The sequence below is a fragment of the Ambystoma mexicanum genome, chromosome 13, assembly GCF_040938575.1.
Source record: "Ambystoma mexicanum isolate Mex_15411 chromosome 13, UKY_AmexF1_1, whole genome shotgun sequence".
Classification (NCBI taxonomy): Eukaryota; Metazoa; Chordata; class Amphibia; order Caudata; family Ambystomatidae; genus Ambystoma; species Ambystoma mexicanum.
Genome location: NC_090938.1, coordinates 499075457 through 499087654, shown reverse-complemented (window position 1 = coordinate 499087654; position 12198 = coordinate 499075457). Strand labels below are relative to the sequence as shown.

At 43.8% G+C, this 12198-nt stretch overlaps 1 protein-coding gene across 3 annotated transcripts in view; it reads left to right on the top strand.

Annotated features, from left to right (window-relative positions):
* The window catches only part of NSF (N-ethylmaleimide sensitive factor, vesicle fusing ATPase), a 1025749-nt gene that overhangs the window by 243514 nt on the left and 770037 nt on the right, over window positions 1-12198 (top strand). For all 3 annotated transcript variants that reach the window (XM_069634162.1, XM_069634161.1, XM_069634163.1), the window contains one exon: window positions 3748-3847. In XM_069634162.1, the coding sequence (XP_069490263.1) occupies window positions 3748-3847 (100 nt within the window). The remainder of the gene's footprint in view (window positions 1-3747; window positions 3848-12198) is intronic.

Here is a 12198-nt window from a genome sequence, read left to right as displayed (position 1 = left end):
TTTTACTCTCCAGTTTCCAGGGCACGACGCATTCAGCACTCTCTCTCGGCTCGCCAGTCGATTTGTTAATCATGGGTTTTTTGGAATTCCCATTTTCCTCCCCTTCTCATAGTGACTGAGTCCTGGGCTTTCCCCAGTGTAGCTCTGTCTCTCGCGCGCTGCGTTCTGTAATTACTTGTCTCCTTGATTTCTCCTCATACCAGTTAAATGGTGTTTTCTATTTAAAGGGACATCTATATTTTCAGTTTTACAATAACACATTCTTGTTCCTTCTACATATGGACCCTGGTAGAATGTCTGAAGAGCGAATCTTCGAAGATTCTTTACGGAGTTCCTTACAGGAACGGGACTTTTTGTCCCCACAGGGGGGGAGGAGTCTATCCTGGTGAGGTCCTACTGGCCTCGGCACCTAGCGAGGGTGTTGTGGGGCAGGCTCACCTCCCTAGCCTCCAGGGGTTGGGCTCCCACTTGGGGAGAAGGGACAAACTCAAGCGATTTGTCACAATAGTCATTGCTACAGAAAGAGGAGTAATTGGAGAGATCGCAATTCTGAAGGACAGTGGCCAGGAGGCCATAAAGGAACATTTGGAAGAGTAGCCAGAAGGGGAATGATAGTAGAGACAATTGGAGAGCGGGAATGGGATTCATAATGTATTTAATTTAATAGTTTTTTTTATAACATGCCTAATAACATACCCGATTTTGATTTCTAAACGCAGATCCTGGATTCAAACCTCTGTTGCTCTGCGTGGTCTTGCTTTCAAGACCAGCACGTTGCCCTTGTGCTATCCTCCGTTCACAATAGACGGAAGGAATAAGAAAGCCAAGAGAGGAGGGAAAAAGGGGGACAGTCATTGTGGGGCATCAAGATGTAAAGTGATGAGTCAAGGAAAAAGTCAGCCTAGATGAAGGCGATAGTGCCAGGGTGAACAGGGGTGTAGTTTACTATCCCGGTGCTGGTGGAGACTGTGGCAAAGTCTGACAATGGCAACCTGGGGGACCTGCACCTTGCTATCCCCTGGTCTGGAAGGGTCCGGTGCATCTGCTTAAAGCTGTAAAGCTGATAACTGACACACAGGCTCTTTAAGTCCTCACTTAGCAATTGAGTAGAAAAACATCTAGATCATGCACTCAGCCTTCCCAAAACAAGTGTTGCAGCACTTAACACCAAAGACTGAGAGACTTTCACTTAACCGCCAGATGTGTGAAAAGAATGGATTGACGAATGACTATGCATAAGCAAGCTAGAATTGCTATTTGATTGTATGGACTATGCCACAGTCTTTCTTTTAGTGTATCCCAAACCCCTGGCATCTGTACTTTTTTTTTTTTAAATAAAGCATTTTAAACTTTACTCTTTGGATGTAGAGGTGTCTGTTGGTCGTGTGTGTGTTTGTGCACACGCATGCGGTGGGGGTGAAGGGGGAATTTGCTGCTCAATTTCATCTAGGATGATCTACTAGGGCGGCAAATTAAAACTGCAAGACAGTGATGTAACACAAAGGGAGGCATATTTTATTCGCTGTTCTGCGCATATGGCAATTTTAAAAAGAAAGAACCCATCGTTGGGGATCAGGATAAGCCGAAATCATGTCCAATTATGCACATTTATGTGAGTCAATATAAGTAGACTGCGATTCAGAATTCTATAGATCATTGAAATGGATATGAAACCGGTTACTAAAATGTATGTAATAGAGCAGGATTATCTTTGTTGGGTGAAAATGTATGTTGATAAGGGAGTACTGAATTTAATAGGGAAAATAATTATGGAGAATAAAGTTAAATGTATTTAGTCTCTCTAGCATCCATTGTTTAATGCTCGGCACATTTAGGTGACTAAATGTGAAAATGATCATATAATAATGCAAATCTTCGTACCCGTGTACCTGACCTACGCTATATATGTACAGGAAGGCTTTCTTTACAGGGGCAATGCCAATATGACTCGTCATTGTTTTTAGATATGTATATGATATGAAATTGGAAATTTGATATAATAATGTATGCTTATTTTGTCTAACTCATTCTAATATATCTTCGATACTGTTAATTTCGTATAGGTTTGAAATAAGCCATAAACAAAAATATTGTGTTTATAAAGCATCGCCTGTGAAGGATGCAACACTTGGTTATTGACTGACAGTTTATTTTTTTACACCATGTAGATTTGGGGAGCTATACCCGTAAAAATAATTCAAGATGCAGTAGACTGATGAGTAAAGTGATTACTATGTTATCAACCTATTTCAAGCTTGGTCAATTTTGGAATTATATTTTTAATAAGTTTTTAGTTTAACTGCTTGAAAACGTCTCCAACATGCATATATCGCACAACTCTGATTCTGATTTCTAGAAAACTGAATTAAGTATGAACTATTTCATGTCGCTTAAGCAGCATTACGTATAATAACAGAAATGGCACCTCTTCTCTAAAAATGTTTAAAATGATGGAAGCATAAGGGTAGTGTATTACCTGTGTCTAACCGTACAAGGAAATTAGTGCATGTTTGAGGCCTATTCAGGAGCTATGAGGAATATCCATTATTAGCGAGAGGGAGAGTAAATATTTACGGCCTATTCAGGAGCTATGAGGAATATCCATCATTCGAGAGAGGGAGAGTAAATATTTACAACAGGTCCTAAATTGGTAGGATTTTCATTTGTTTTGGGGGGTATGGGGTGGGTTTCTTTGTGTATGGATGACGAAAATGCTGCTAAAAGCAAGCAAGCAAGCAAGAAAGAAAAGTAATGTAGGCTCACAATGGTTTAATTAAGGTCTATTGTCATCTTATACAGTGGGATGATGTCCATTTATTCTAGCTGGTGGTGGTTTGTAAGTGTTTAGCGTTCATGTTGTCAGTGCTTTTTTAATTTTTTTCAATATTTAGTTTTTAAATTCAGTGCATGAGAAGCATGCTGGGTGGTAGAAAGGGCACCCACTGAATCCCACTTTACCCATATTAACACTTGCCTCCTTTTTCTAAATATACCACATGTACCATTTTTACTAATCTATATTGTTGGTGGGTTTGTTTTCAACAATATTTCTGCATTGAAACATGGGTACAATTAATATTATCACTAAAAAGACTGTTCCTTCCAGGGTTTCATCCAGGGTCGAGAGCGGGAGAGATTTAGGTACAAGAAGCAGACGTTTGGGAGCACAGTGTGCCCTCCTGTCTTGAAGACTGGATAGATAACAGCTTAACTGTTTAGTCTAGCCCTTGTGTCATTTAAGATACTTGGGCTAGGATTTGATTTTAACAGATGACTAAATGCACTAGTTAACCTGTTATTTTGATTGCATGTTTACTGGCCTTGCCCCTGCCTTCTCTTACGTGCCCCAACTCTAAAAAATGGCTTCTTGTTTTACTTTGATAACCCCCTGTCTGCAATAACACATAAGGGCAGAGGGCCAAACATCAAACTCTTAAAACAACATTGTCCCCTGTTTCAGTAGGTCCTGATTTAAAAGCATTTTTTATTATGTTGTGTTACATTAAGTATTTCTGCTTTAAACATTATATTTACCCAGATTATGCTTGTTTGGCAAACCGGGGTACTCCATCCTCATTTCATTTTACATAGGTGGTATGCCCTGTTCAGTTAGCTTCTGTAGGCATGGGCAGAACAGTTTGTGCAAAGAGGAAACTACTCTTATGCTCTTGGGATGCAAACTTTGTGAAGGACTGCACTCTCCTGCCATGACAATTCTCATGTTCTCATTATCTTTTCAATTCTCAGACATGTCACGGTACGAACAGCTGGAAACCATAAATTCATTTTCACCCTGAAAACCCACACATCGGTGCTTCTCGGCAGCATCGCCTTCAGCCTGCCACAGGTATGTATAGATCAGGTTCCAAAAAATGCAATTAGTACATTCTAGTATAAACCTAGTTAGGTTGTGTTGCCAAGGAAGTGGTGATGTCCAGTTGCTGTTTCTTTTGAATGTTTGGTATAGCATGGCACTTTTCTACTGTGAGCATTTGTCATGAGAGAAGCCATTAGGATGACCCACCATGGTACTCGAAGCTGCTGTCTAGTGTTTCCGTACCCTTCTCTTTTTATCCTAGAAGGCCACACCACTTCGGTGCGTTGCAACTGCTTTCGTTTCATCACGCAGCTGGTCCGCTTCGCGTTCCAGCCCTTCCTCGTGGATACCATTTGTTCTTTGCCTATTCCTGCTTGCTTTGGGTTGTGAGCCCCGACCTGTACTCCCCTTGTTATTCCTTCCCTGGCCTCCGTGTTTGCCTGTCAGTTTTGTCTGTTACTGTTTCCGCATTTTCGCCATCTCGGCGTCCCTCTCTGTTTTGGCTCTGTTACTTTCCCGCTCTACTTCCCGTCCGATTTTTTGCGGTTCAGTGCTTGCCTCTGTGCTGCCTTCTGCAGCCTTTCACTCTGATTCATTCTCTTCCGGTAAGGAGTTCCTCTTATCTTCCCTACTGGCATTTTTGTGTTGGATCTACATCGCTCTGTGACGTGGGAAGGATCTCATTTCTCTGCTTCCTTCCTGTGGCATTACCTCTTGGGATTATCTTTATAGGTTTCCTCTATCCTGCCTTTCTCAGTATTTCCTGCTCCTTCTGCTTACACTGCTTATTACCTGTACTCTTGTTTGCTGCTGTTACTCCCCTCCACCGGTACACCAGATTGAAGTCCCAGACTCCTAGTGGATTCTCCATTGGTATTTCTTCTATTCTGCTAAATTGGCTTGGACTTTCATCTTGGCTTTGCACATTCGTATGAAGAGACATTCTAAAAGACTCCACTTAACTATCTTCCTGCGTGTTGGTACTGCTCTTCACAAGTTCTTCAGGGTTTTATTATGCCACCGGCTTTTTCCCCTTCCTGGGCTGCGCAGGGGGATTGTCATTCTTGTTGTGTTTGGTTTCTCTTCGCAACAACAGTTGCAGGTTCCCAGAACAGACCCTACCTCTTCACTAAGAAGGGAACTCTGGACAAGAACACCATGCAACCTTCTGGATTGGACATCTCATCTAGCGACTCAGTGAAGCACAGGTTAGACCCTCAATTGGGAATGCCAATCTTACCGGTAAAGCCAAAGTGGGAGCTTGCTGGAAATGTCATAATGGGAGCTTATTCTAAAAGTCAAACCGGGACCTTACTGTTACTATAATGTGATATACTATGTCATACAATACATATAAAATTACTATGGCCTGTCCCATCCTGACATATCTTATATTGTAGAGGAAGCCCAAGGATCTGGTGTTTGTTGGTCTTGGCACTGGTGTAAAGAAGGGATTTGAACAAGTGTTAGAGCTTGCTCAGCAACCACATGTGTGCTGGTTTCAATGCTAAGATTATCATTGCACCAGGGCTAGAACCCTTCATATTTGGCTGTTGTGCTAGGGCTACATTTAGCAATGCAGGTGCAATGAATAAGAAGCATGCAACCCCCAAATCCAGTGGCCAAGAGAGGGGAAACAGATGAACAAGAGGTGGGAAAATTAAGTTCTAGCCAATACCAAAACCCCAAGTTAAGGAATGTAGCACCCAGCCAATCCCACCCATAGAGCAATTTGAATTTTGGACCATAGTATGAGAGGGAAGGAGGAGGCCATGAGGGAGGTCCGTATGCCTGAGAGTTGATATGTTGTCAGGGAGGAGCAGGAGGAAGGAAAATCAGATGGCTCTGCCAGCTAGCCCAGTCCCTGTGACAGCTTAGACATAAAGAGGTATTTCTGCAAAGAGCTTGCTCGGGGCTGCAACCTGGATTCTGGCCCAAGCCAGAAACCACTGATTAGGAAGGAATACTATTTGACCCTCCTTTTTGGGGGGGGGTGTAGTCCAGATCCTGGTTTTAGTCCAGAGACCACCAAAGGAGATGGAAAGAGAACAACATTGCTCTCCTGCTGCGGCTGGAGTATAGGCAACCTTAAGCATTGGAGAAAGCTCCTGTACCGGGCCCAAACCTATGACGGTGACCCATGGCTGGGATATAGAGAGCAAGGGTAATGATGACTACAGTCTGAAAGAAGAGGTGGATAAATTCCTGCCCAATCCTGTTCCTGTCCCTAGAACAAGGGGGTGAAAAGCATGAGGGATTTGTAGGAGTGTGTTGTCACTAAAACTACAGTTCCAGAAATTATTGCATCTTCTGAAGCACCTACCAAAGCCAAGAAAGATGAGCAGTGTGCTGGGCACTTTAAATACGCTGATTCAAGTGAGTGAACTGAAGGTGTAACAATCCTGAGATTTTGCTGACCGGAAAAGGGAATTTGACAGCATCTGATTGGCTTATATGATTTTAGCTCATTCTTCCTGCTGAGCTTTCGATGGTACACAGTGTCAAAATAGACTCCTGTGTCAAGAAAAAACATACTTTCTGGGTGCAGATTTTTTCGTGGGCCATTGAAGCTTGTCACCATTTTTCAAGAAGTACTGCCAAGTCTCCTTTTTTGATGACAAACAAATTTGCTTGACATAGGGCCTCATCACGAGTTGGGCGGTAACGCCGGCGCGATTAGCGCCGGCGTTAATAGCCCTTCCGCCAAACCCCCTGGCGCTAATAGCGCCGGATCATTGGTTTGGCGGAACGGGTATTGCTCATTCCCCACTGAGCCCATTCGGGAATTCCCCATTCCCCATTGGGCTCAATGTGGAATTTTCACGCTCTTCCCAACGGTGGATTTGTCTTGGTCAAATTTGGGATGACAATCTCTTAAGGTCTTCATAATCGAAGCAAAACAATGCTCAGCTGAAGATGAGAATTATCTACTTTAATTGTTTGGCTTCAACATCTGTTCAGGAGTTCAAACTAGTCAGCCGTTTATACCTTAATGGTTCTGCAAAACCCAGAGAATTTCTATGTTGAGTGTGGCGAATGGTCCTCTTCAAATAACCCCACCAACCAAATGTTTAAAATTAAAAAGGTTTTTATTTAATATTTGAGAGCTTTATTGTTTGTCTTTTGCTTATGGTCTAATTGTTCTTTGTTCTTCTTTGATAGGTCTCCCTTTGTCTTTGGACTCTGTTGTTGAGTATCCAAACAATGCTCTTTCTGGGTGAATCCTTAATCTGTTTGGTATTTAGTAGACTTTGTGTCGGACCAGAAGTAAGACTCGCTCTGGGACATCATGTTCTTGGATTTCTATTATGTTTCACAATTCGTCTGACCACTTGGCCAGCTTCAAATAAAATAAGAAACTAAATTAATGTAAAGTAACTCTAAGAGTGACATTCACTATTCTAAAACTCAAACGTTGAAGGCAAGGCTATTCTTCTCTGGATGAGTCCGAAACATGCCCCTAGACCAAATCCCATGCCAGTCAACCACATTTATAGAAAAACTATCACACTAATGTAAAGGGTTTAACAACTAAAAAGATGCTTGACGGCTGCTTCAGGTTTTCTCCCTTGGATATAGAGTTCTTCAGGTGACACTGTAATGGCTAATTGTTCCAAATAAAATCGTACTTGAGGTTTTTCAGTCTCTCTCGCTCCCCCCAAGCAACCGCACACCTTGGGGTGCTGTTTTTACTTGTTTACCCCACTCTAGAGTGTTTCCATTCCCCTACAGGGCGCCACACACTCACTCCACTCGGGGTATTCTCTCTTGTTTCTCTTTCATCCCTCTTCCAGGGCGTCTTCACTCTTTCCCCCTCTTCTGGGGTTTCTTGACTCTTCTTCCCCTCTCTTGGTGTATCTTCACTCTCGTCCCCTCTCATGGGGGTATTTTCACTCTGAGAAAGGGGGTGAGTATCTTCGAACTGGGCTCACCCCTTCTCGCCTCTTGCCCTCCAGGAGTGGTCAGGCTGCACACAGTCCCTTCTTCACTGGGGAACTTAAGGGTGCCAAGCCCCTTCCATATGCTAGCACAAGCTGCCTTTCTTCCATCTCCTCTTGGCTCCTGGATCAGAGGCGCTCTCTCTGATTTCCCTCTTCAGCATAGGAGGGTAGCTACCAGGCACAAGGCAGCCATCCTTCCCCTGCTTCAGGCTTCTTCTGCACTCTTTTCTCTTAACCAGCGAGATAGGGATCCAGTCCCCAGCTGAGACAACTTTCAACTGAACTGGCTCTCCTTTTATTCAGCCCTTTCTCCACTAGCTGACTTCTGATTGGCTGAACTGTTCGGCTTCTCCTTTGGTGGAAGTAGTGCTTACATCATAGCCTCGCAGGGTAGCTCATCCCCTATTGGTCAGTTCGAATAACAGTTGAGTCAATTAGGAGTTACAATCAACTCTCCTAAATAAGAGCTCTGCTCCGGTTTATCTGGTTTCCCCTTCTGGGTAGATTGTGTAGGTGTAGCTCTCCGTGTTCCTCTTGCTTTATGAAAGAAGGTTTGATTTTTATTTACCCATAACTTTGTAGTGTATATATTCATTAATTTACATTAAGTTTACCAAGCGTCCTTAATGTCCTTAGTGTCCTTAATGGGGGATTTGAACCAGAGACTTCTACATCGGAGGTACCATGGGAGGTACCAGTTCTACCACTGTGCTATTTCAGCAGTGCTGCTATTTAGTTGTGAGGGAAGCTGAAGCTTTTTCCCTATAGTTGAGTGATTTTCCTCTTTCCATGCTGGTAGTGCGTCTCACTCCATGCTGCCAGCTTGACTAGCCATTCCTCTCCCTTCAAAGACACAGGAATTTAGCAATATGTTTTTTGTAACTAGTTTGTGATTGGAATAGTGAGTAGTGGGCAATGCGCCTTCCCTTCTGAAAATGATTTGGTGGCCCGGCAGCATTAGCCCTAGTGAGGACTAATACCCACTAGTCGGTCAAGTAGTGAAGGTTAAGGTTGGGGTTTTACTAGGTCTGGAATATGCGCCTGGTATTCTAAATAAAGAGATTACTATTTGGGTACTTTTATGTTAACTTTTTAATGGCATCTCATTTCAGGTTTATACAGGGTACCGACATTTTCCCAATTGGAGGCACATGTAGTGTTTCGCCCTTACCTGGGCTTTCTCAAGGCACAGTGGTATTTATATTATCTAAACGTGTCATCATAACATTAGAATTTGTGTTTAGACAGTATTATTTAGTACGAACTGTGTCATTGTAGATAGACATATATTACATAGACAGTTATGGTTGCATTCATACACTGGAAACTAGTATGAGATGTGTCAATGTTGACAACATTCAGTACAGAATTTTCTTATTTGCATGTGTATTGCATCTTTTCGTATTCACATACATGTCTCTCATATTCAGTTATTCAATTGTCATACATTTTGATTTTAGCAAAATAAGTTTAATGCACCCCACTTTGTAATCTTGTTTTTTATTGTCTCTTTAGTGCATCTCAATATCAGAAAACTATTGTCAGTGTCCAACATGATGTATGCAACTTCTGCTTAAAATCATATTATTCCTAACTTATGTTGGGGAGTCTTTGGATCACAACCCATCAAGAAATACCTGTAGGTAATCCCTTACGCTGTTCATTGGGAAATTAGCCGTGGTCATTCGGTTTCCCTTGATTTAACACACTGGAGTATAAGGCAGGAAACTGCCATCAGGCAGTAGCTTGTCTAGTCACTGTAGAGCTTCATTTGACTTACCACATTGGGGAGCCTTTGGGTATTACTGCCATCATGCATCTTTTCCTGGGTGACAACTTGATATGTGGATTGCACTTTGTTTTCTCTTCGCATTGCATCAATGTGGGGATAGATCTGCCAGGCACAGGTTTTGGTTCTTATTGCCCCACTTGTCACCACCATGTCTCACACATGCCAACATCTTCCTAGGTGACTTCAACCTCCCAGGCAACAAGTCCACCAAACCGATAAAGGAAGCTCTCCACAGCCTTCTCGACACCCTCAGCCTCACACAGCACACGAAAGACCCAACACACTAGAAAGGTAACCTCAACCTAATCATCACCACACTGCCTTTTCTCCACTACAGCTCTCCTTTCCTGCATGACTGGTACTACGATCTGGCCATGGCATTCATCATCCTGCACTCCCAGCAGAAACCCATCAGACAAACCTTGAGGTCCTTCAATAACCACCCGGTGGAAGCCCTCACGGAAGACCTCACCATCGTCCACCTCAAATGGACTGACCACCCCAACCAAACAGCGAGAATCTACTGGAAGCACTCAACGCCACCCTCTCAGCCTCCGTCGACCGACACGCGCCACTGAAACAATGCACCTCCAAACCGAAATAGTCAGCAACCTGGTACATACAAGAACTCAACCTCAGCAAAGGAATCGGCAGGAAACAAGAGAAAACCTGGTGCTGCTCCAGGAACTCATCCGACCTGGTGCTCCTCCAGGATCTGAGCAACTTGCTGACAACTAATCAACACAGCCAAGGCCTCCTACTATCAGAACACCATAGCAGAAGCTGACAACAAAAGCAGAGTCCTCTACAAAGAGGTCAAGCACTGTGTCAACCCACTACCCGACCCTGCCCTACCACACCATCAAAAAATCCACTGCCATCAACACAGTCTTCATTGACAAATTCAGCAAGATTGCCAGCACATAGACACCAGCTCTGCATCCACAGACGCACCTCACGTCCCTCCTTGCAAAATCTCCACACCCTGGATAACATTCAAGACGCTCTCGACAGAGGACTTGGTAGAAACCCTGGCCGCCCTCAAAGCCACATCGTATACAGAAGTCATCCTCCCAGTATCCATCCTCAAGACCCTCCCAGCAGAAGCTCTCCTTCCCTACCGGGAGATCATCAACAGCTCCCTAACTCAAAGCTCCTTCCCACCGACCCTAAAGACAGGAAAAATCATCCCTACAATAAAGAAACCCACTCTGGATCCCGACAACCTAGGTAACTATCGCCCCATCCTCCCTTCCTAGCGTGACAAATACCCTGGTATTGTCGCTGTTTCCTGGGGGAGGTCCCTTCCCATGAGGCCAGTGAGGTGAGACTGCTACCAGATAGTCCCCCTGGGTTTGGTGCTCAGTAGGTGAATCTCATTGGGAGGGAAGCCCTCTATGCGACCAGTGCCAATCACTTTGGGAGAAAGCAATATTCCCCTATTGTTTGTCCCCTCCTTCCTTTCACCCCACTCAGTACCCTGTGGTCCCCTACACCTCTAGCTATTTTTGTAGTATTGAGGAAATCACGTCCCAGGAAAGTACTGAGATGAAAGAGTGCTACTGAACTTTGTGATGATCATCATTTCAGCACTGTGTCGAGGAGGAAGGATGGAGTAATGAAGAATACCTATGGGAACCATCCCTTGCACACTCATTGCTATAGCATGCCTTTTGTTTATGCCGAGTACAAATTAGAAGAGGTACAATCTCATTCATCAAGCCAGGCCCGAGGAACAGAGAGTGAACTTTGAATGCTGCAGACGGAGAAGCACAGGAACCAGCTCTGGACCTGGATGACTGGTGGGGAGAAGCGGCCGTCTCGAAGGGTGTTGCCAAGATCCGGCAGACTACAAGAAAGCAAACGGAAGCCAAGTCCACAGAGGAGTTGGGACGCCACCTGGAGCGAAGCCGCGCAGCCAGTCTCCCTGAAGCTGGAGCCAGGACGTGGACGAGAGCGGGAGCAGAGTAAGACGGAGCAGAAGTTTGGCCAGAGAGCCAGAGAAGCCAAAGTAGGCCACCACGCAGCAAGAGCCTGAAAGCAAGGCATGGGTGCTGCCTGGGTCCACAAGTGGGTTTGGAACTGAGCAAAGGGAGCCTAAAGAGGGTTGAGGACCTGACAAAAGAGTACACTAACCACTAGCTACCCACCTCTATCACACCATAGGGGCTACTTATCAACAATATTTCTCAAAGTGGAGATTCCATTAGATTATATCTATCACCACAGTCAAGATAGTATATTCAACATATTTTAATCACATTTCACAGATCTCAAAATACATTAAAAAAAACATTTAGTGCGTTCATCAATTGTATATTGCCACAAAAGAGAGAAGAAAACGCCAATTTGCATTTTTGGCTGTTATCAAATAAAAATGCATTCACAATTTACTGACAATCGTTGGTTTAAGTGGCGTTAGTAATAATGTGTGATGATCACATTGCAATTATACACAAACATAGTATAATGGCGTCAACAATTTGATGTGTTTCTGGGGCCAAGGGCAGCACTGTTGCAGTCTACAGCTCATCAATAGTGTGGCAGGACCCGTCTTCAGGACGCAATTGGTTTAAAAAAAGATGACACTGTAAACATGGCGCCTATGTGTCCGTGTTATCACCTACAGGATAAATAAAAATGAAACC